Consider the following 23,310-nt stretch of genomic DNA (forward strand, 5'->3'; position numbering starts at 1 on the left):
GGTATGCGGACAATAAGGTCAATTTCGTGCCGAAAATGTTCAACCCTCCCAACACTCCGGAGCTCCGCCCCATCGAGAAGTACTGGGCGATTATGAAGCAGCACCTTCTTAAACGACCTAAGGTAGTGAAGACAGCCGAGGAACTGAAGAAAGTATGGGTTTACATGCAAAAAACGGTTGATTCACAGGTTGTGCAGAATCTTATGGCCTGCGGGCATTTGCGTATGGACTGTAAATAAAATACGAGTAAAATGGTAAAATGAAGTTAAATAGTTATTTCTCAATCCCTGAAAATTTGATGGCAATCGGATGAAAACTCGAATTTTGCGAATCAATTTTGTGTGTGGCAATTTCATCGTGGACACCCTCTATTGTATATGCGGAAATTGCACGTAGTGAGAATTTTCTGAACTACTCCACCAACGAAAAGATCTTGACTTCCTGAAAAACGTTGCCGAAGACAGTAACTTTTTATATGGTACGGATCTAGAGATATTTTATATATGCGAGAATTTTACATGTATTCTAGCGCTACGTAGTGAGAAAATTCTGAACTACTCTCCTCATGCGAAAAGGTTATGATCTCTAGAACAACTTTGCCGAAGACAGTAACTTTCTATCTGGTCAGGATCTCGAGATTTTCTATGTTGTAACCAATTAAATCAAATCCCACGTAGTACGGACACCGTTTACGCGGATTCCATTCACATTTTCTCTATTATTCGCATTTTACTGTGATAAAACTTTAGCTGTTTTAGTTAAAACTAAGTTTTTTAAGGAATACCCGTTGGTTTCATTTCGATTGGTAGCTCGACTGCAAAATGGCAATGGAAAACTCACATTGTTGTACAAAGTACAACGCGCGAGTACTCGTGTTACAAAAGTTGGCGCGAGTAACGGAGGGTTAATATCTTCTTGTAACCAGTGTTGTAAGCGGTCACGGTAGTCGACACATTTTCTGTGATAATCGACTACCTTTGCCTCCGACACTTGCAAAACAAGCTTTCATAGTACAGTACCAAACTAAACTGTAATTTGACAGGCTTTGTCATACGACACTGGCGCCGAAGATCGTCACGAATGTATGTATTTTAGTTTTTCTCATAATAAGAGCTGCTGATGTGGTGCTATCTGAAGATAGCAAGCAATGATGTCCTAGTAATAACATTTCGTATCAGAAATGGTTTAATTTACACCAAATTGAGGAATTAGAAAGAAATCATACATGTAATATGATAGCTATTTGATAATTTTCATTTTGCTCGAATGTTATTCTACCGGTTGTGTTGTGTGAGAAAGACGACGGTAGAGCATGTCAGTACGAATACAAACAGACTGTCACGCACGACAACGAAGCAAGTGTAGTAAAAAACGTCAACTGTTTCAACCCCTGCTTGTAACCGATAATGAACGATCGTCTGTCGTAGCTTATTGTGATGTGAGGGGCACGGTGGCCTTAGAGCGACCGTTTTTGCTTACTGTGCAAAGATCGTGGGTTAGCACTCAAGTCTCTTTACATTATTTAATTTATAGGGTCGTGTTGCATCACTTAACAATGTGAATCCAGATCTAATCCACCCTTCCCACTAACGAAAATGTCCTTCTCATGACAACCGTGGAGATGGTCTCGGTCTCTAGTAACAATCGTTTCCCTCCCCGATGACCGTAAGAACGTGACCGGCACCGTTATTGACTTAAACAATAGAACTATTGGATTGCTAATCTAAAGCCCCATTCACATGGTGCCCATTTCGATAAATCTAGTCAATCACGGAGTAGCAACTACTGAAATGTATGGTAGACAATGCTCATGCTCATACATTAAAATATTTTGTTTCGATTAGGAAAGAAAAATGGGTTTATAATTAATTTTCGATAAGTCGTTATTTTTAAAACACTACCTGTTTTAATCCTGACTTATGAAAATCTTGTTGTACAAGAACATGAAATGGTGGAAAACACGTTTAAATCACAACAAATTGAATAAAACCGCTGTGCTCAACAAATTCATACTCCTTTCACTTGGATGTTAGTTTCTGTACAGAATTCATCTTGACCCTTACAATCATAACAAAACAAAATTCCCGGTATTCAACGGACAATCACCTATACTGCGGCCCACTGAGCATGACTAACATTTTTTCCCCCATAAAATTGGGTTCAAGCCCATTTTTTCGTCAATTTTTGCCCAATCTAGTTCGCGGCTGAACGAAAAAATAAAAGTTCTAACAAAGAGTGCAAACGAAGCAGAACATTAAAATCATCCGATCCGATCAAATTTGCACACGTGCAAGGACGTCGGATGATTTCGAAAAATTAGACTTGATTCAATAATAAACACCATACACACAGTATAGCGTCAGAGCGTAAATGCTTCGACGCGGTTGATGTTATGGGTTTCTTTATATGCAGTCAACCCGGATCGACCGTGGTGTGTTCAACGAAATGAAATGATCCTCAATAAGAACCTCAAACTCTACTTTTGCTCGCGTTTCGTCCGCCGGCTGCAGAAATAGCTGAGTGCCAATGCAGTTCGTTCAGCAAAGCACAAACAAAATAAACGCCGATCCGATTTGCCCGTTTCGCTTGTGGATCTGTTTTGTGGTTACAATTGGCTTTGCGCAATCAAATAATTAATCAAAATTGCAAATTAGCCAAATTAAAGCTTCCCCGGTTGGAGTGGTTGTGTGGTGAAGTGAAGTGAAGGAGATTGGCTGTCAAAACTAGCGACAAAGCATGGTGGCAGATGGATGATCAATTTGGTGAACGATCAGTTTAGCTTGCAAAAGTTATTCGCTTTCACGAAGAGCATCGACGGCCGGACAATCTCTGCAGGTTGGAGCGGTTATCGATCTTCAAAATTTGCATTTTGGTTCCAATATATCCGGTGATCATTGGCAAGAGATAGGCTCGGTAGGCCTGACGCGTGTGCATTTAATTGCATTGTAGCGCAGTTTAGAAAGTGGATCAATCATAGTTGAACGCGATATTAGATGCATTTGCGCTTGGTGGTGTGCCGAGTGGCAGGTAATTGTTGATCACGATCGAGATTTACATAAAATTAATTATGCAACTAAGCTAATGACACTAACGACGGCTAAGGTGCAAACTCAATGCAAAATTGTTTAGACTCAATGGCCATTGGCTATCGCACCACAGCCGCTAGATTGAAGTCAAGTGGATAAGATTACAGTGTCGAGGATCACCAGATATTTCTCGTTGGTCTTTTACTTATGGTAGGTACATGTAATTTTTCGTGTCTGCGTAGTCATTAACTAGACTTTTCAGGGGGAAAGTAGATAGACTAGTGTCAATGCATTAATCTACATACAAATTCAGTGGACGTTGTTTATCTACGCAAGTGTTTTCGGACAGCTTCAAAACCGAATTGACAGTTCAACAAGATTTAATAAACAATCACAATTTTTTTCCGGTCCGCGTATTATTGAAATCTTTCAATTCAAATTTTACATTCAAAATATTAAATTTAAAAGCATTTTATGCCCAGCATTCCGTTACCTTATCTCGCAAAACTTTCCCCGTAGTTCCAAGGGGTAGTTTGTCACAAAAAATCACTCCGCCTCTCAAATGTTTATGATCCGAAACCTGTCCGTTGACCATTGTCAAAATCTCATCCTCCGTTAGTTTACAATGCTTCTCCTTCACGACTACCGCCGTCAATAGGTCCGACGCTTCCCATCCGTCCTCTGGTACTCCAACGACGCAGGCGTGCTTCACCCCTTCAATGCTCTCGATAACCCACTCCAAGGTAGACGGAATTACTAGCATGTTCCGGTAGCTCAGTAGGTCTCTCTTCCGTTCACTCATGTAGAAATAATGCTCCTCATCAAAGTAGCCACAGTCTTCCGTTCGCAACCAACCAATCCTCAGTGATCAAACTATTCATTGCCTCCGGTTCATCAAAGTAACCAAGGAACGGATCACTTTTCTTCAACTGTAACTCACCTAATTGCCCAACGCCTACTGTTTGACCTGCTGCATTGATGATCCTCGCCTGAACCAGCGGAGCCAATTGTCCACTCGCTCCAGCCTTCCGTCCCATTTGATCGTGTATCACCAAGCCACATTCTGACAAACCGTAGTCATTTATCGTTCTACCGTTTGGCAGAAGCGCTTCGAGCTTGTCCCTGAGCAAATCCGATGCCAAACTCCCGAGGACTACCCACGTTTTAATGCTAGAAAAATCCGCCTCCGCACAACGTGGATGACAGACAACCGATTTACTATAGCTTGGTTGCAAGTTCACCGTTTCTATGGGATACTTTGCAAGCAGATCGAAGAACTTGTCTTCGCTGAACTCATACCGCGTGTACAGACGTGGAGTGCTGGTAGCGATGGATTGATAAATGCCAACGAATCCCGTTGCCCAGGACATTGAAGAAAAGTTGAAAGTGATACCCCGGTTGACCTCAAAATATGACATACTCCAATTGATGACCTGAGCATGCGAAAGACGCACTCCTTTCGGTGTGCCAGTTGTACCGGATGTATTCAGAATGGCCGCAACTGTTGACCTGGCATCACCAAGATACGACGCTTGGAATCTACACTCCTCTCCAGTTTCCTGAAGCAACGCCTCCACCTTGAGCACATCCCTTCGTTCGCATTCTGTCACGAAAAAGGTTGGCTTCCACTCGACTTCATCCTGGCAAGCCTTTTTCAAATTTTCGTAATTTTCATCGTCGCAAAATACCACCTTCGGCTGATACTTTTTAACTGGTTGCTTCAAGGTGTCCAGTCTGAAATACGTTGGCATCAGCACAAACTGTGCTCCGATCGTCAACAGGGCCACCATCAACGGTGCTACGTTCTCACTATTGCGACAGGCTAGAATCACCATTTCACCTTTGGCCATTCCCCACGCTTCCAAATTCTGCACGATACGAATCGTTCTGAGGCGGAATTCTCCGCAAGTCATTCTCCGACCGGTATCGCCATCGATTTGTGTCACCTTATCAGGGGTACGCTCCAACATGTTCAACAGCATTTGGCCAACACTGATCTGTGGGTTGAACAGCGGTGGCTGAGCTGGTCCGGACCAAACTTTTCCAACCGGGTCGTAGCGAGACATCTTGTGGCACTTGACTCGGTTGGGTCGATGCGTGCGGAGTTTAAATATATGGTTTTATCCAGCCCTTGTGTGCTTTTGTTTTACGAGGTTTGATAAACCATTTGTAAATCAGGTGTTAGTAGCATTGCCAGCTGGAGATAAGATCTTATGTCGAAATTTTGATAACAATGATGAGCCTGTTAATTGTTCATTTAATTCATTGCGGAACGAGCTGAAGCCAGTAAGTACCTCTTGTTAGGAAAACAGAAGGAGTAGTGTGAGTAGAATCAGTCAGGAAATATCAATAGTGACGAACGGAAGCGAATAAAAGTGTCTAGAATAAACCAAAATATATTTCGTAAACTTAATTCCGCAAAGACTATCAAATCTCTGGTGGCAAGATCCTACAGCAACCATGAAGAATTTATGTTCGAAAATCGTTTGATAATACAGGCAGTTTGAGCATGATTTTTTAACTGTCGCATTTAGCTGACCCAAAGTAGATATTTAAAATTAATTAAAATTAAATTTTAATTGTTGCATTGCATACCCAATAGATAGGAGAACAATACTCTAAACTTGTTACTCCATGCAAGCTCCCAAAATTGCGGTATTAATTCAATTTTGACTGTTTTTCCATCGTGCAAAATCGCTCGAAATAATCGTTGCAGTTAGCGATGGGCCCAATCTTAGATCCATAGGCCAACATTAGAGCCGTTTCCCCTATCAGTTGATTTTGCTAAATTTAGGATTCGTTTAAATAGTTCCGTCCATTTCAATGTTTTTTTCAATTATTATTCCAATATATAAATTGGCCGCGATTATTTGTGATCTTCGAGGTCTTGTATCATAAAAATATCGAGCCAAAATAGATAAATCTAACATAAAACGATCACAAATGCATTTACTATTCTCATCTTTTGCATGAAATTTTATAGATTGCTAGTAATGAAGATTTGGGTATGCAATTTGATCAAAAAAGGGCAGGCCTTGTATTTTAGTGGCTTCAAAATTTATGTTTTTAAAACTTGAATCACGTTAACAACTTCCTGTATTGAGAAGCCATTAAAGGTAAAAATGTTACTTATTAATTGATCTTTTTACCAATTATGTATAGAAATGCACTGAAAAAATATAAAGAGAAAAAATATGTTGAAAATAATTGTGTTGAAAGTATTTTTACGTAAAATTCCCAGCTCAAGTTTCACGAGTTTTTTTCTTTCAGTGTACATTGGTTTATTTTTTTTTCTTTTTATAGTATACATTGTTCTCAACACTTCGTCTTTTAACGGCAACTTAACCAGCAAATAACTTTTCAATGTACAAATTTTCGAAAACTTCTCCAGAAAAAGACCCTTCCTGTCACAACATGACCCAGCCCCTGTTTGACCTCAAATAATTATAACTATATAATAAAAGAGCGTTTTTGACAAGTTAGGGTGGCTTAATATTTTGGCCAGCTGGAATGGAAAAAATAACCCACTGTGTGTCGCTAAGAAGCTGAACTACCGCCGACTAGAGTGGCTGTGAGAATAAAATAAAGTTACGAGTACGGAGCAGGATATCGGAGTACATACTTTAGCATCCTGGCATGTTTTATCACTCTTGGAATTATCACCTAGCTGAACGGTCTTTTTTATACAGGGGGGAATCTGCTCACAGACACCTGAGAAAGAACTCAGGGTGTGGGGATGGGAGGATTGCACTCCCGACCCACTAAACCTTACCCTGTGCGCTTGGCTCTTGACCTCCTCGGAACCGCCCGAAGGTATTACTTCGTGGGAGGGGCCGCTATAGCGCTTTTCTAGCAATATTCTATCGATCTAGTCGGGCAGTAGGCAATTGCTGCTCGGCACGCCACTGTCGTTGTAGTTCCGAAAATATGAGGGTGACCGCAATCACCACCGCGCTCCAGTTCTCGGTGGTACCACACATCCTAGGGACGATGTTATCCGGACTGGTATCCACTCCGCATATCGCTAGCATAACGCTCGATACTGGCTCGAAGCGTGGACAGGCGAACACAACGTGTTCGGCAGTCTCTTCGACGCCAGCACACGCGGGGCAGGTGGGAGTACTTGCATGTCCGAACCTATACAAGTAACTCCTAAAGCAGCCATGGCCTGACAGGAACTGTGTCAGGTGGAAGTTTACGTCCCCTTGGCGCCTGTTCACCCAGCTTGATACGGAAGGTATCAAGCGGTAGGTCCACCTCCCCTTTGTGGAGTTTTCCCACTCCGACTGCCACCTCGCAATCGATACCGCGCGCGCGTTGTTGTGCACCCCTCGAACGGTCCTCGTGTCATAGCACACAACGTCCCCCTTAATGATGAGGCCGATTGGCATCATCCCTGCTATGACACAGACGGCCTCCCTCGAGATGGTGCGGTATGCACTGGCCACCCTCAAGCACATTAGCCTGTGTGCACTCTCTAATTTCCGCCTGTGACAGTCAATATCCAGTATCGCAGCCCACGCAGGGCCGCCGTATCTGAGGATAGATACTACGACCCCAGCGAGGAGCCTGCGCTTACTAGCACTCACTGCCGAGCTGTTTGACATCATGCGGGATAATGCCCCCACAGCAGTAGATGCTCTCTTGCAGGCGTACTCGACGTGGCAGCCGAAGCTGAGCTTATCATCGAGCATAACCCCCAAGAGTTTCAGAGAGCGCACAGACCTAATTGTGCTCTCGCCGACATGCGATTGTTGACTACAACCACTTCCGTCTTGTGATGGGCAAGCTCCAGTTTCCTGGATCTCATCCATTCCTCCACAAGCTTGACGGAGTGAGCCGCTGTCAGCTCTACCTCTTCGAGGGATTCACCATAGACTACCAGCGTGACATCGTCGGCCAAACCTACAATTTTCACGCCTACTGGGAATCTTATCCTCAACACTCCGTCGTACATGACGTTCCACAACACCGGGCCCAGGATGGAGCCTTGTGGCACTCCTGCGGTGACTCTAACGCATTTTTCGCCATCTTCTGTGTCGTACGTCAACACACGATTCAGGAAGTAGCTTTCCAGAATCTTGTACAGCCATCCGGGAATTTGGAGCTGGTGCAGCGAGCGGGCTATCACCCCCCAGCACGCGCTGTTGAACGCGGTCTTCACGTCTAGAGTTACCACCGCGCAGTAACTAATACCCCTTCGTTTCCGGTGAACCATCTCTGCCGTCTGGATGACGTAGCGGATGGCTTCCACCGTAGATCTGCCTTTACGGAACCCGTACTGGCTGCTTGACAGGCCGTCTACACCTTCGGTGTAGGCCGACAACCTGTTGAGGATGACCCTCTCAAGCAGTTTACCAGTGGTGACCAGCAAACAAATGAGCCTGTATGCTGACAGGTCCCCAGGGGGTTTTCCTGGCTTCGGGAGCAGCACCAGCCTCTGCCGCTACCACGCATCTGGGAAGATGCCTACGTCCAGACAGGTCTGAAAAACAGAACGGAACGTCTGAATTTTCCGCAACGGCCACCCTCAGAGCCACAACCGGGATCCTATCTGGGCCCGGGGCCTTCCCCACCACCACCACCGACTTGGCAATATCGCCCAGTTCTCTGTTTGTCACTCTAGACACTTCTCCCGCCACGCCACGGGTCTTGGCCATGACCACTTTGTAGGCATCCCCCAATGGGTTTGTGTTGGCGCTTTGGCATAAGCTGTCAAAGCACGCAAGCTTGCGTCTGGCGATCTCTTTGTTGAGGACCACCTTAGCCGCTCGAAGAGCGACGCGGCGTTCCGATTCGGTCGTACGAGCTCGTTGCATCCTCCTTCTCACATGGAGGCAAGACGCCCTGAGGATAGCAATCGACTCGCTCCACCAGTACACCGGTCTATCGCCATGCCTGGGATAGGCTCTCCTAGGCATGGTTGTATCGCACGCCCTTGTCAGCGATGCTACCAGTTCTTCCCCCGTCAGATCCGGGGTTATTCGCTCCCGCCTCAGTGCTTCGCCGAAGACCTCTTCATCAAAGAACGACGTCCGCCAGCCTCGAACGCAGGAAGGATTCCCTCCTGCCACTTGCCTCTCACCTAGCCCCACACTGTAGCGAATCGCCTGATGGTCACTATGGGTGTAACCCTCATCGACCCTCCAGTGTAAGTTGCCCTCCAAACACGAGCTGCAGTACGTCACATCAATGACGGATTCTGCACCATTCCTTCTGTAGGTACTGACCGAGCCGGTGTTGGCTAGTACAACGCCCAGTTTGGCCATTTGGCCAGTAGGATGCATCCTCTCTGGTTGGTGTGATGGCTGCCCCACTCCACCGCTCATGCGTTAAGGTCGCCCGCAATGACCACCGGTCTTAGTCCGACAAGTACCGCAGTGAGTCTGTCCACCATTTGCAAGAACTGCTCGATAGACCACCTAGGCGGAGCATAACAGCTACTTAAATATACTCCATTAACCCTGGCGATCACGAATCCCTCGCTCGAGTTGGACGAGACTACCTCCTGAACGAGGAAGCTCCCCATCGTGCATATCGCCGCCATCCCCAACGCGTCCGTCACCTAATTCTCGTTGCCGGATGGGACGCGGTACGGGTCGGAGATGATTGCGACATCCACTCCCCATTCCGCTGCCGATTTCCATGCTGGGCAGCCGAGCAGTGCAGTGGTTCAGGTTCAACTGCGCTACCTCGAACATGCCTGAGCATTGCTCTTGGCCCTTGGGCAGCGTGAGCCACCTGCCATGTGGTTGGTAGGGGATTTCCCTTTCACCGCGCATATAGTGCACCTCGGCGACTTTTGGCAACCTTGCGCCTTATGGCCCTCCGAGCCGCACCATCTGCACAGCTTGCTGAACGGTCTACGCTATCTAGCTTGTAAACTAGCATCGGTCTGGTACAAATGCCAGTTATTTTGTCAGGTAACAAATACTGGGATATTTCTGGCCGAAGCCAGAAATAATAAGCGCCTGAACTTTCACGTTTTTTTGCACTAATCCATGCTCTCCGGTCCCACTTCTGTCATCATCATGGAACAGCGTTCAGGCTCCGACTACATTATTCGGAATTCGTACGGCTCTACATCGGATTCATGCTCTCTGGCTCCAAAACAAACTACAAGGTCTCGTAGAAATACCAGTTATTTTGGCAGATAACGAATATTGGTATATGTCTGGCCGAAGCCAGAGATAATACGCCCCTCATGAACTTTTCTGTTTTTCGAGTACTGGTTACATTTGCACCACTCCACATGGTTTTTGATCCATGTTCTACGGCTCCAGTTGCATTCGTATCATCCGATTCGAAAGCAAATTACAAGGTTTGGTCGAAATGCCGATTATTCTTTCAGGTAACGAATACTGGTATATGTCTACTAGAGATACTACGCTCCTAATGAACTTCCACGGTTTTCGAGTACTGGTAAGATTTGCACCACTCCACATTGTTATGGATCTATGTTCTACGGCTCCAGCTCCACTCTTCAGCATTCACACGGCTCTGCATTGTTCTGAGTCCATGTGCCATTCCTCCCGGCTCCAAAGATAACAATAAGGTCTGGTAGAAATACCAGTTATTCTCTCAGGTAACGAATACTGGTATATGTCTGACCGATGCCAGAGATACTACGATCCTAATGAACTTCTACGTTTTTCGAGTTTCCATCTGCACTGTTCAACAAAGCAACTGTTTTGATCTTTTGTCATCACCTTTGCATGGGTCCCATCTCATTGCTAAGGTGGGCGCTATGCAAGGCGATATTTACGATCGACAAATCGCCTTCAATGAATTTTTCTTCATTTATCGTCAACAGTCGCTCGCCAACTGGCAGAATAAATGGAGTGATGGGAGTTTGGGACGATGGCTATATTCGATCATCCCTAAGGTGTCGAAGAGTCCTTGGTTCAAAGGATTTGATGTGGGTCGAGACTTCATTCGTGTGATGTTTCGCCTCATGTCCAATCACTACTCGTTAAACGCTCACTTGTTCCGTGTTGGGCTGGGGGACAGCAATCTCTGTGAATGTGGACAAGGTTACCAGGACGCAGATCACATCATTTGGTCTTGTGCTGAGCATCGTGGAGTCAGATCTGAGCTGTAGGATTCCCTTCGGGCTCGAGGTAGATAACCTAATGTTCCAGTTCGGGATGTTTTGACTAGACGCGATCTGGAGTTTATGAAACTCATATATGTTTTTCTGGAGAATATTAACCTTAGATTGTAAGTTTGATTAACTTTGTGTCTAGTTTGTATTTTGTGTGTTTGGGTTTTTTAAATTTTTGTTTTTGTAATAATTGTACAATTATACAGCTGATAACAAGTTGAATAGAAATAAGTTCATGTTTTAGTAATAGTGAAATCTCCTTCTCTCTCTCCCCATCCATAAAATTGTAAACCTCCACTAACCTCGAGACGACCGCGAGTATTCGGTTCAATCCCTGTAACTCTAGATTTACGATTAGGATTAAGTATGTATAACGAAAATGATAACTTGGCTCTGTAAAGTTTATTCGATTGAGCCTGTACAAATAAATCAATAAGGTATTAATATAGGTAATTAATCCATCCATAAGGTATTTTCTCCTGCTCGGGGTCCTGCTCCCGAGCAGGAACCAATAGCTAATCGATAACAAATGAATATCTTAATGTGGTATGATACCAGATTTCGGTATGCTTGTGGTATAAAACCTTGTTTTGATATTATTCAGTTATCGAAATATTTTGTAAAATATCAAATGAATACCAAAGTAACAAAATGTGATCTTTCAGTTTTTAGACAATAACACCTAAAAGAATTATTGAATTGGTATTAGAAGACCTTCAAAATAACAAATTATGGTATTCTGGCATCTGTAAAAGCGCCTGTTATCCGTTTGTTATTGTAATAACTAAATTATTTATTAGTTCGTTATTCGAAGAACATGTTTGAGGTATTATTTCTGGTATTTTACCTCTTATGTCAGCCTCACTAATACCATATTTAGGTTGCCAGTATATTTCATACCTGAATTTGGTATTAATAAGCTATTTTTTCCTGCTCGGGCTCGAGTTTCCGGGCTCGGGCTAGAAATGGCTCTAATGTTGGCCCATGGATCTAAGATTGGGCCCATCTAATGGATCATTGGGGTACTAATGGATTTTTTTGGTCGCTATTGAAAATTCAGTCGATTGCTGAATTTATTTATGGGCCCAAGTTAGGGGCATAATAGCTGTGTGGTATTGTTTTGGTATTGCATTTGCATAATTAGTTATTGGAATGGTATTGTGGGATCATAACACCAACAAGTATGGTATTAATTGTTGGTAATTTACCTCTTGTGTCAGGCTCATCCATACCAGTTTAAGGTTTCGAGATTTTCGTTTCTGCTCGGAAACGCATTGAAACACCACTGAATTTACTTTGGTCTACACTGAAAATAGTTTTCACTTAGTTCCTATTAGGAACACACAAATTATGTTAGCAATATCAAAAATAATGATTTTTATCTGAATATCACATAGCATAAGAAATTCTATAAGAGAAATCATATAGATTTCATTGGACACATAACGTTCATGTGATTTAGTGGTGCAATTTCCAATTATGGGATCACATAAAATGTATGTGAAATTCACATGAATATTTTCCACTGGTTATGTGATTTAGTTTTTTGAGTGTACGGATGAAGAAAAAAAAAGATGTAAACTTTCAAACTTCGCGCTCTTGAAGACTTTGTGTTGTAGCTCGTGAACTGAAGCATCATACCAAAGATACACTTAACTCATTAATGCCGAAATCATAGATTTTTTTCTCCGTCGATCTTGTTTTCCGTGCTGAGCACCAATGCTACCGACGTGCCAGGAAGGCAGCTCCCACACCTGGACCCTACCTATCGACCCATCAACTCATGAACCGGGGACCAACGGCTTTACTTCCCATCCGAAGGAAGGCGTGATCAGAGATGTTATGCCTCAGAACATCCCTGCGGCGCCGACTGGTATTGAACCCAGGCCCTGCTGGGGTGAGAGGTAATCACGCTTACCACTACACCACCGGCGCCGTTATAAATCATAGATATATGTGATGTTTTCTGCTCGATAGGCCCAAAATGGGCGATTAGGCGGAAGTAGCTCTCTACGCTATGCCTTGAACATAAGAACGAGAAAAATGCTATTCTAATGTTTTAGTCGGTACCTTAATCACAACTATTAAGATGTTCATAATACTTTGGTGTATGCCGAAATCATGCCGTAGAATAGGAACGTTGGAATCAAATAAAAAAAAAACCTATGGGCATAGTTTTAAACGCAGTAGAGAAGCAATTTACCATCAACCCTTTGGGGGAGAGGGGAGGGGCGTTCTAGAATTTGTGACAGTAAGTGTAATACACGGTTAGAAAAAAGTACCCAAAATTAAATTCTTTTCACTCATCAAGGCTCTACAGTGCAGGAACCCAAAAGTAGGTAAAGCGGGTCAAAGTAATTTTCATTTACTTGTGTGCAGTTCGTATGGAATTTTCCACTTGCTTTTTAACCAAAAGTAAGTTAGTTGTACCCAACAGTAGGTAAATATGATTTACCCAACGTTGGGTTCCCACACTTTACTAGCCCTGTTGGGTGGTCTTGCTCCTTCTTTTTTGACAACATTAGAAGGAGAAAATGAGACAAACTAGTCAAAAGTAGGTAAAAGTGAACTGGCCCGTTGGGTACTTTTTTCTTACCGTGTAAGTATGAGAAAAAGCGTGAGGATAGGGGAGGGGGTTTAACAATCTAAAAACTAGTGGTTATTATTTGAGTTGCCCCTTAAGCAGAATGTGGTAGTAGTAGAAAGAAAGACATTTTAATAATTTAACAACAAAGTTGAATTAATTATAGAAGAATGAATTTCACATATTATTCAAATATTAAATACAGTTCTACATTCTAGCTGTTTAATCTAAAAACATCCCAACAAATATTGAAAGTTGAATAAGAGTTCATTCAGGCAAAAATTTGCTTCTTCAGCAAAAAAAACAATGCTTATCCAGCTTTCAATCAGTTCAAATTGTTTGTTGGGATTATATTCCTAACGAATCAGATCTTCACAGCCTCCATTGCCAGAACGAGTTCCTTCACCTTATCTCGTAGAACTTTTCCAGTACTGCCGAGGGGTAGTTCATCGCGAAAAATCACTCCACCTCTCAAATGTTTATAATCTGGAACCTGTCCGTTGACAAAAGCCAAAATTGCATCCTCCGTCAGTTTACAATCCTTTTCTTTCACGACTACCGCCGTCAATAGGTCCGACGCTTCCCATCCGTCCTCCGGTACTCCAACGACGCAGGTGTGCTTCACCCCTTCAATTCTCTCGATCACCCACTCCAAGGAAGACGGAATCACTAGCATATTCCGGTAGCTCAGTAGATCCTTCTTCCGTTCACTCATGTAGAAATAATGCTCCTCATCAAAGTAGCCACAGTCTTGCGTTCGCAACCAACCATCCTCAGTGATCAAACTACTCATTGCCTCCGGTTCATCAAAGTAACCAAGGAACGGATCACTTTTCTTCAACTGTAACTCACCTAATTGCCCGACGCCTACTGTTAGACCAGCTGCATTGATGATCCTCGCCTGAATCTGCGGAGCCAATTGCCCACTCGCTCCAGCCTTCCGTCCCATTGGATCGTGTATCACCAAGCCACATTCTGATAAACCGTAGTCATTTGTCGTTCTACCGTTCGGCAGTAGAGCCTCGATTTTGTCCCTGAGCAAATCGGATGCCAAACTTCCGAGGACTACCCACGTTTTAATGCTAGAAAAATCCGCCTCCGCACAACGTGGATGACAGACAACCGATTTACTATAGCTTGGTTGCAAGTTGACCGTTTCTATGGGATACTTTGCGAGCATCTCGAAGAACTTGTTTTCACTGAACATATATCGCGTGTACAGACGTGGAGTGCTGGTAGCGATGGACTGATAGATGCTAAAGAATCCCGTTCCCCATGACAATGGACAAAAGTTGAAAGTGATACCCCGGTTGACCTGAAAATATGAGCAACTCCAATTGATGACCTGAGCATGTGAAAGGCGCACTCCTTTCGGCTTGTTAGTTGTACCGGATGAGCTCAAAATAACCGCAACTGTTGACCTGGCATCACCTAGATACGACGCTTGGAATTTAAACTCCTCTCCAGTTTCCTGAAGCAACGCCTCCATCTTGTGCACATCGGTTCGTTCACATTCTGTCACGAAAAATACTGGCTCCCGCTCGACCTCATTCCGGCAAGCTATTTTAAAATTTTCGCAATTTTCCTCGTCACAGAATACGACCTTCGGCTGATACTTCTTCAATAAATGATTCAACTCGGGCAGCCTGAAATACATTGGCATCAGCACGAACTGCGCTCCGATCGTCAACAGAGCCACCACCAATGGTGCTACGTTCTCACTATTGCGACAAGCCACGATCACCATTTCACCTTTGGTCATTCCCCTCCCATTCAGGTTCTGCGCGATACGGATCGTTCTGGTGCGAAATTCTCCACAAGTCATTCTCCGACCGGTATCGCCATCGATTTGTGTCACCTTATCGGGGGTACGCTCCAACATGTTCAGCAGCATTTGGCCAACACTGACCTGCGGGTTGAACAGCGGTGGCTGAGCTGGTCCGGACCACACTTTTTCAATCGGGTCGTAGCGAGACATCTTGTGGCACTGAATTCGGTTGGGTCGATGCATGTGGATTTTATATGGCGTTTATCTCGCCCTTGTATGCTTCTGCCCTAGTCGTTTGAGATATTTACCATTTGTAAATCATATCTCCATTCTTATCTTAGCGCCATTATGTCGGTGAGAGATAATGTTTTGTGGCGATGTTAGGTGATTATGTAGTTGTGTGCCGATTTTGAAACAAACTAACCTCGGTAAATGTACACGGTCCATACAATTAAAACATATATATGGGTCATTCCAAGCAGCGCCGGTGGTGTAGTGGTAAGCGTGATTACCTCTGAGCCCAGCAGGCCTGGGTTCAATCGCAGGCGGCGCCGCCGGGATGTTATGAGGCATAACATCTCTGATCACGTCTTCCTACGGAAAGGAAGTAAAACCGTTGGTCCCCGGTCCATGAGTTGATGGGTCGACAGTTAGGGTCAAGGGGTGGGAGCTGCCTCCCTGGCGTCGGTAGCATTGGTGCTCAGCACGGAAAACAAGATCGACGGAAAACAAATCAAGGAAAAAAATATCTGTAGTAGTTATCTACACAAACTTCAGTAAATTGCATGGCCGCTACTGCTCTACGCAGGGAATGTCATCCAAATTTGAAAAAATTCTTCATAATTGATTGAAGTTAGAACAGATTCTATAACCAATCACAAATAAATTCATGTCTGCATCCAAATCTTCAATACAGTTATGTATTCTAAATGTTCTATCTAAAAACATAATAAACCTAACGAATCAGATCCTCACAGCCTCCATTTCCAAAACGAGTTCCTGCACCTTATCTCGCAAAACTTTTCCGGTCCTACCGAGGGGTAGTTCATCGCGAAAAATCACTCCACCTCTCAAATGTTTATAATCTGGAACCTGTCCGTTGACCACAGCCAAAATCTCATCCTTCGTCAGTTCAGAATCATTTTCTTTCACGACTACCGCCGTCAATAGGTCCGACGCTTCCCATCCGTCCTCCGGTACTCCAACGACGCAGGCGTGCTTCACCCCTTCAATTCTCTCGATTACCCACTCCACGCTAGACGGAATCACTAACTGGTTCCGGTAGCTCAGTAGATCCTTCTTCCGTTCACTCATGTAGAAATAATGCTCCTCATCAAAGTAGCCACAGTCTTGCGTTCGCAACCAACCATCCTCAGTGATCAAACTACTCATTGCTTCCGGTTCATCAAAGTAACCAAGGAAAGGATCACTTTTCTTCAACTGTAACTCACCTAATTGCCCGACGCCTACTGTTTGACCAGCTGCATTGATGATCCTGGCCTGAATTTGCGGTGCCAATTGTCCACTCGCACCAGCCTTCCGTCCCATTAAATCGTGTACCACCAGGCCACATTCGGACAAACCGTAGACATTTATCGTTCTGCCGTTCGGCAGCAGAGCCTCAATTTTGTCCCGAAGTAAATCGGATGGCATACTTCCGAGGACTACCCATGTTTGAATGTTGGAAAAATCCGCCTCCGTACAACGTGGATGACAAAGAACTGATTGACTGTAGCTTGGTTGCAGGTAAACCGTTTCCAAGGGATACTTTGCGAGCAGATCGAAAAATTTGTCTTCACTGAACGCGCACCGCGAAAACAAACGTGGAGAGCTGATAGCGATACAATGAAAAACGGTAAAGAATCCCGTTCCCCAGGACAATGGAGAAAAGTTAAATGTGATGCCCCGGTTTACGTGAAAATACGAAATGTTCCAATTGATGACCTGTGCATGCGAAAGGCATACCCCTTTCGGCATGCTGGTTGTACCGGATGTGCTCAGAATGACCGCAACTGTTGACCTGGAATCACCTAGATACGGTGCATGGAATCTACGCTCATTTCCAGTTTTCTCAAGCAACGCCTCTACCCTGCGCACATCAATTCGTTCGCTTTCTGCCACGAAAAAGGTTGGCTCCCGCTCGACTTCATCCTGGCAAGCTCTTTTCAAATCTTCGTAATTTTCATCGCCGCAGAATACGACCTTCGGCTGATACTTCTTCACTGAATGCTTCAACTCGCCCAGCACTAGATGTATTGGAATCAGGACAAACTGCGCTCCAATCGTCAACAGAGCCACCACCAACGGTGCTACGTTCTCACTATTGCGACAAGCCACGATCACCATATCACCTTTGGCCATTCCCCACGCTTCCAAATTCTGCGCGATACGAATCGTTCTAAGGCGAAATTCTCCACACGTCATTATCTGGCCGGTATCGCCATCGATTTGTGTCACCTTATCGGGAGTACGTTCCAACATGTTGAGCAGCATTTGGCCAACACTGACCTGCGGGTTGAACAGCGATGGCTGAGCTGGTCCGGACCATACTTTTCCAACCGGGTCGTAACGAGACATCTTGTGACACTGAACTCGGTTGGGTCGATGCGTATGGAGTTTATATCGTCTTTATCTCGTACTTGTATGCCTTTACCTTAGTAGGATGAGATATAACTTGTAAATCACATTTTAGCAGCACAGGCGGGAGATAAGAATTTTTGCATATAATTACGGAGAACCTGTTGAATATTTAATGGGATCAACATGCAGTACCACGCAAACGTATTTTGGTGAATAATGTTTTGAATGCTTTTCTTTTTCTTAAATAATACACATGCATGCTTAAGGATTGATTGAATTTGATTCAACTCACCTGGCGTGGCATTTTATAATTGGAAATTATTTTCGTATCAGTCCTCCCCACCGAACACGACCTACCACTCGGGCTCCTATCCATTATAGGTGAGGTAACTGCACCCTGTTAAGGCTAAGATAACCCACCACAGACGTCCATTATCAGTCGCCCCTATTCCCACTGCAGCCACTATCAACTGCAGTGGACCACATCAACTGCATGCAATTTGTTTATTAATATTTAGTCCGATATCGTTAGGAGCTGTCGGGCCCTGCTGCACGGCTTCATGCTATGTGTTATTAAAAATAATTATTGTCTATCGGTCCAGTCCGACCGACCGACGACGCTGTCCGGCATGGTCCATTTCATAATTTCTGCTGCAACAGCGAACTGCATTCAATCAATGAATGGCGTGAACCCTCGTGTTCTGTTGTTGCTGCTGCCATGCTTATCTTAAGAGGGCGCCCCGACGCAACGGTCAGTCGGAAGAAATCATGCCAAGTACACGCGCTTCGATCGCGGAATATGCCACACCTCGAAAAATACACAATGTATTTCAGTTCAATTTAAAATCAATATGACTATCGACCGCCGTGAGTTTTGCTGTTTAACTTCACTAATATGTTGCATTCCATTCATTCCTTGTTTCAGAACTGTGCGAGGAGCTGGCCCTCGCCAACAACATCCGGGACTTTTCGGATAACCACGAAGAGCTGGAAGATGGCTTTGGCGAGGCAATCGCCTACAGTGTCAAGTATCTGGGCAATACGGCGATTCCGACGCCACGCGCGGAGAACTCCACCGCCGATGCCGTGAAGAAGATCATCACAGCTGCCAAAGGTATGTATATGCGAGAAAAAATCGTTCCTATTGAAGATTTGTTCGTTCAGTTTTCTCTATTAGGAGAGATTTTCAGCCGTTCATCACTTATAGCGAATTCGTTTATTATTCAGTTCCAACCTGGATCGGGTATCAAGATTGGGTCTGCTTGTTTTCTGACAAACGTCAGTTTGCTTGTTTGTTTTTAAAACCTAGCTCAGGTTGAGGTTAACACTGACAAAAAGTTCGGTTTCGCACTGGGTTGGAACTGGTGTTAACCCCGATAATTCGCTATTAGTTAACTGACAAAACCCCAAGGCTGCAAACAGCGTGTCTATACATGTTCGCATGGCTTGTACTCGACAATGCGATGATCAATCGTTATGGCTATCTACTTTTATTTGAAACAGCTAGAAACTCGATTGACCTGAGGTTGGTCAACCGGAACGGGAAAAACCTGGAAAAGTCCAGACCAAAATGCGTGTTGGTTCATGTTGACATGGCTAATTCTCAGCAATTTGGATGCCAAATTTTAAGATTGAAGCACTATTTGAAAGGTATGACTATCTACTTTCGAACGGAACTGACAGCGAACCGATTGGACTTGTGGTTGGTCAGTCGCAACAGGCATACCCGTTATAGGTGGCGTTGGGGAAATTCAGATTTATCGGGAAAATGGTCAATTCCTTAAAGTAGATCTAGAGATCCGCAATTTTTTCTAAATCGCAAATCATGAGCATAGAGGCATATGCCATCACCATATCGATTCTGCTACCGGGTGGCGATAAAGCGGTCCTCTAAATGTCCGGAATCACCGAGAAACTGGTCATTTCCTGAAAGTAGACCTAGAGATCCACGATTTTTTTTCTAAATCGCATACGTAGTTCCAAAAGGATGTCGAGTGTAGCTTAAGTTTGCGTTGGATGCCTCGTTGGAAACTTGAAAAGCATTCACGACTGACTCGTTGGTACATGTGATTCAGCCTCACATAATTAAGTTTCAGAGGAAGCGTGCTATACTTTGTAAATCTTCTCAATGCTGCTTTCTTGATTGTCTACCAGAGAGAGTATCTGTCAATGACATATGTCAAGACTTGTGAAAAGGTTTGCGCTGCAGCCTCAACGTCATCAGGATCAAGAATGTTCTCCCATTCCATGCTAGACAATACATCTATGTCCTTAACAGTGACAATTAGAGGAGGGTGATGCGGTACCGAGATGTTTTGAAGACAGGTGGGCAGGAACTCACGGTCTCCCAGTGTTGGTGAGTTCTTTGCCGTTAATGTTCACGAAAAGTTCACTATTTTGCCATACAGAAATACAAAACAAAATTTTGTATCTGCGGATATGTACAGTTTTTGACCTGTTTCATACGACCGGAAGGTGTATGCTGGTTACAAATGCCGTGCCAAACTGATTTCCTACGCAATTAATCAATCTTTGATGTGAATTTCGCTAATAAACACGAGGAGCATTTCTTATAGCAAAACTTCCCTAATAAAAATTGTATGGTTAATTTGCTTAACGACGTGTTCTGGGTATCATCCAAACCATTTGTGGAATAGTTCAATGATTTGGGTTATCGTTCGTTTATGGTGGGCGGTTCATTTTAGTAAACTAAACTAACACTTCTTTCGACTGTGGCACCTCTCTTACTCGCCTAGATGCGGTACTGCCTTAGTTAGTGCACAAGGAGCCGAGAAAATGAATGGAGCCTTGTCCTGAGTGGTCATGAAGCAGAGGTCCAAACTACGATTATTTTCGTTAACTACCTACATGGTTAATTTAAGAAAGCGTTGCTGCGCTGTAGTTGTCAAGAAGACTAATAGCTCCTTGTTAGGATTCCGATCGCAACGAAAGACCTCGTAGTCAGGTCCGAAGACTTGACTGGAAAGCGAGAATCGAGCCACGATCCGATACAGCTAGTCGGTACTCATCAACATCAGAATTCATTTCACTGGCGTATTGGTAGCAGATCACGACGTCCTGCTTACGGCAGGGAGCGAACGACTGTTCTCGCTGGAAATCACAGATACATCAGGCTACACCATCAACTGACCATCATCGAGTTCGCCCGAGCAAAGTCGGTTAGCAAAATGAAAGCAAATTGATATTAAAGTTTGCAGTTCCTATCATAATGAAAACTGATTTTGATTTCAATTGTCACGACATTAGTCTGATATCATTATGCAATCAAGACTTTTTAAATGAAAGTAACTAAACTAAATTCAGCTGTTAACGTCTTGTTTAAAATTTAATTTAAGCTCATTTGTCGTTGAACTAACGATTATTGTTTATTTGTTTTGTTTAACACATTTTAGATCATTCGTTACTTGCCCGGAGTGAAATATTTGCTCAAGTCTTTCAGCGTGTTAAGCATGGATGCTAACGATTTATGCCAGGCCCGTATTCAGTTGAACATTATGAATGCAAAATTATAAATCAAATTGATTTCTTTGAAAGCAAGATTAGTTTTCCGTTTGATTCAACAGTGTAAAAGTTTGCACTCATTTTACTGTGTTAACCGTTAAGTCAACCAAAATGAGATCAACTGCAGTATTCAAAATAAGTTACATCATAACAGCAAATTTTGATTTCAATTTGACCTCCTCCTTTGCTCGGGCTCCTCTCCATATCTCATAGCAGGTCCGGAACGACTATGACGAACGAAGGTTGCTGGTAACAAGACTGCGACGGACGGATTGGGGGCTTTCATGAGGCTTTCTACGGCGCTTTCCAGGTCCCCAGGATTAGGAGTTACTGAGCTAACATATGTAGTCCAAATTTCTGAAAATTTAATCGGTATCAGGCAGTGAATGGTCAATATATTGATTGTACTTTCCTGTAGAAGCGATCTGGAAGACTCTTAATCCATATCCAGTCACATGTCCAGGACGACTATGCTGAAAATCCAGGAACTTTCAAAAAGCGGTCTACTGTTCGTCCCGGAGATGAATTAAGATGGTTCGAAGAGTAAAGCGGATGTTGAACATTAGCAGTATCAGAAGTGCTTATCAACTGGAACTGGTTCAGTCCGAAGATGGGAGTTGAGAACTCGAAAGGTCCCAGAACAGGAGAGATCGTGATAGTAGGCGTGTTCAAACGAGGCATCAACATGTTTTTTTAACCGTCTTCTAATTCATGGAACAAAATTCCTTTCGGCCATGTATCAAATCTAAGAGCAACTTCGCGTAGTTTGGAAGCTATGCCAACTCATACGGCTGATGTTGGATCCTTTTTTGACTAGCGACACAATCTTAGTCGGATTCTCGCACTGTACACAGCCTTTGGCCAGCTTCGCGATTGATTCCGATCTCACGCCAGGATGTATACGAGAAAGGTACAGCCAAAACAGCTCGGTGAGCTCAGGGATCGTTAGGAACTCGGTAAAGCCATTGTCATCCGGTACTGCTTTAGTACCACCAACAAGTGGTTTCCAGGTAAGCGAGCCTTCATCGCGGCGGCGTTTTGATGGCGGTGGCAATTCGTTTCGATAGCTGAGCGATCTGCTGTCCTTGCTTAGCTATTTTCTTCATATAAATACTCAGCGTGTGCGGTTTCTTGTCTCTCGGTGATACAATTAATCACAGTACCAAACGACGAGAGGGCAGTTATTTTTTTTTGTTTATTAATTTATTTGATAAGGCTCAACCGAATTAACTTTACAGAGCCGAGGATTCTTGGTCACTATACAATACATCTTAAAACTATAGTCAAAAGGTACAACACAATAAATACTTTATCTTCCGCTATCCAAAAAGCCTCCTCCATCAGAACTGGAGCCGCTTCCAGTGGTTTCATTGTATGGCAAATTGTTGTACGCCAACGAGGGTCAGAGCGCGTCCATTGCAGCAATGGACGCAAAACGTGGTCAGCACTCACACACTCATCACGAAACGGTTGCTTTCCAAAGTCGACGACGCATCGACCGAAAGAACTGCTGATGAAGAACAATGAGGAGGACCACACAATGGTTGCTGCCGAGAAAACAGACGATCGCGTAGCACACATCGAGAGTGGCCTGCTTTTGTCGACAGCCGAGTGAACACTGTGAGAGGGCAGTTATGAACCGAGTACATTTCTTCTGCTTGGCGGAAGTTCGGATTAGTGTGGACGGACAATATTCAGAAAAACCTTACCACCGCACATCAGATAA

General features: G+C 44.0%; 3 protein-coding genes and 1 pseudogene across 4 annotated transcripts in view; 1 reads left to right on the forward strand and 3 right to left on the reverse strand.

Annotated features, from left to right (window-relative positions):
- Nucleotides 1–23,310, forward strand: part of LOC135707516 (low density lipoprotein receptor adapter protein 1-A-like) — a 50,679-nt gene that overhangs the window by 15,848 nt on the left and 11,521 nt on the right. For both annotated transcript variants that reach the window (XM_065229362.1, XM_065229366.1), the window contains one exon: nt 18,988–19,176. In XM_065229362.1, the coding sequence (XP_065085434.1) occupies nt 18,988–19,176 (189 nt within the window). The remainder of the gene's footprint in view (nt 1–18,987; nt 19,177–23,310) is intronic.
- Nucleotides 206–21,359, reverse strand: LOC135707488 (uncharacterized; annotated as a pseudogene).
- On the reverse strand, nt 13,842–16,054 carry LOC135707159 (luciferin 4-monooxygenase-like). The gene has a single exon (XM_065228905.1). It carries the CDS (start codon nt 15,723–15,725, stop codon nt 14,079–14,081), a length of 1,647 nt encoding a protein of 548 aa, XP_065084977.1. The 5' UTR covers nt 15,726–16,054; the 3' UTR covers nt 13,842–14,078.
- Nucleotides 16,328–18,910, reverse strand: LOC135707168 (probable 4-coumarate--CoA ligase 3). The gene has a single exon (XM_065228916.1). The coding sequence runs from the start codon at nt 18,057–18,059 to the stop codon at nt 16,446–16,448; it is 1,614 nt and encodes a 537-aa protein (XP_065084988.1). The 5' UTR covers nt 18,060–18,910; the 3' UTR covers nt 16,328–16,445.

Source organism: Ochlerotatus camptorhynchus, unplaced genomic scaffold, assembly GCF_037179485.1.
Source record: "Ochlerotatus camptorhynchus isolate MF236.1 unplaced genomic scaffold, CSIRO-AGI_Acam_v1.1 ptg000024l, whole genome shotgun sequence".
In the NCBI taxonomy this organism is placed as follows: domain Eukaryota; kingdom Metazoa; phylum Arthropoda; class Insecta; order Diptera; family Culicidae; genus Ochlerotatus; species Ochlerotatus camptorhynchus.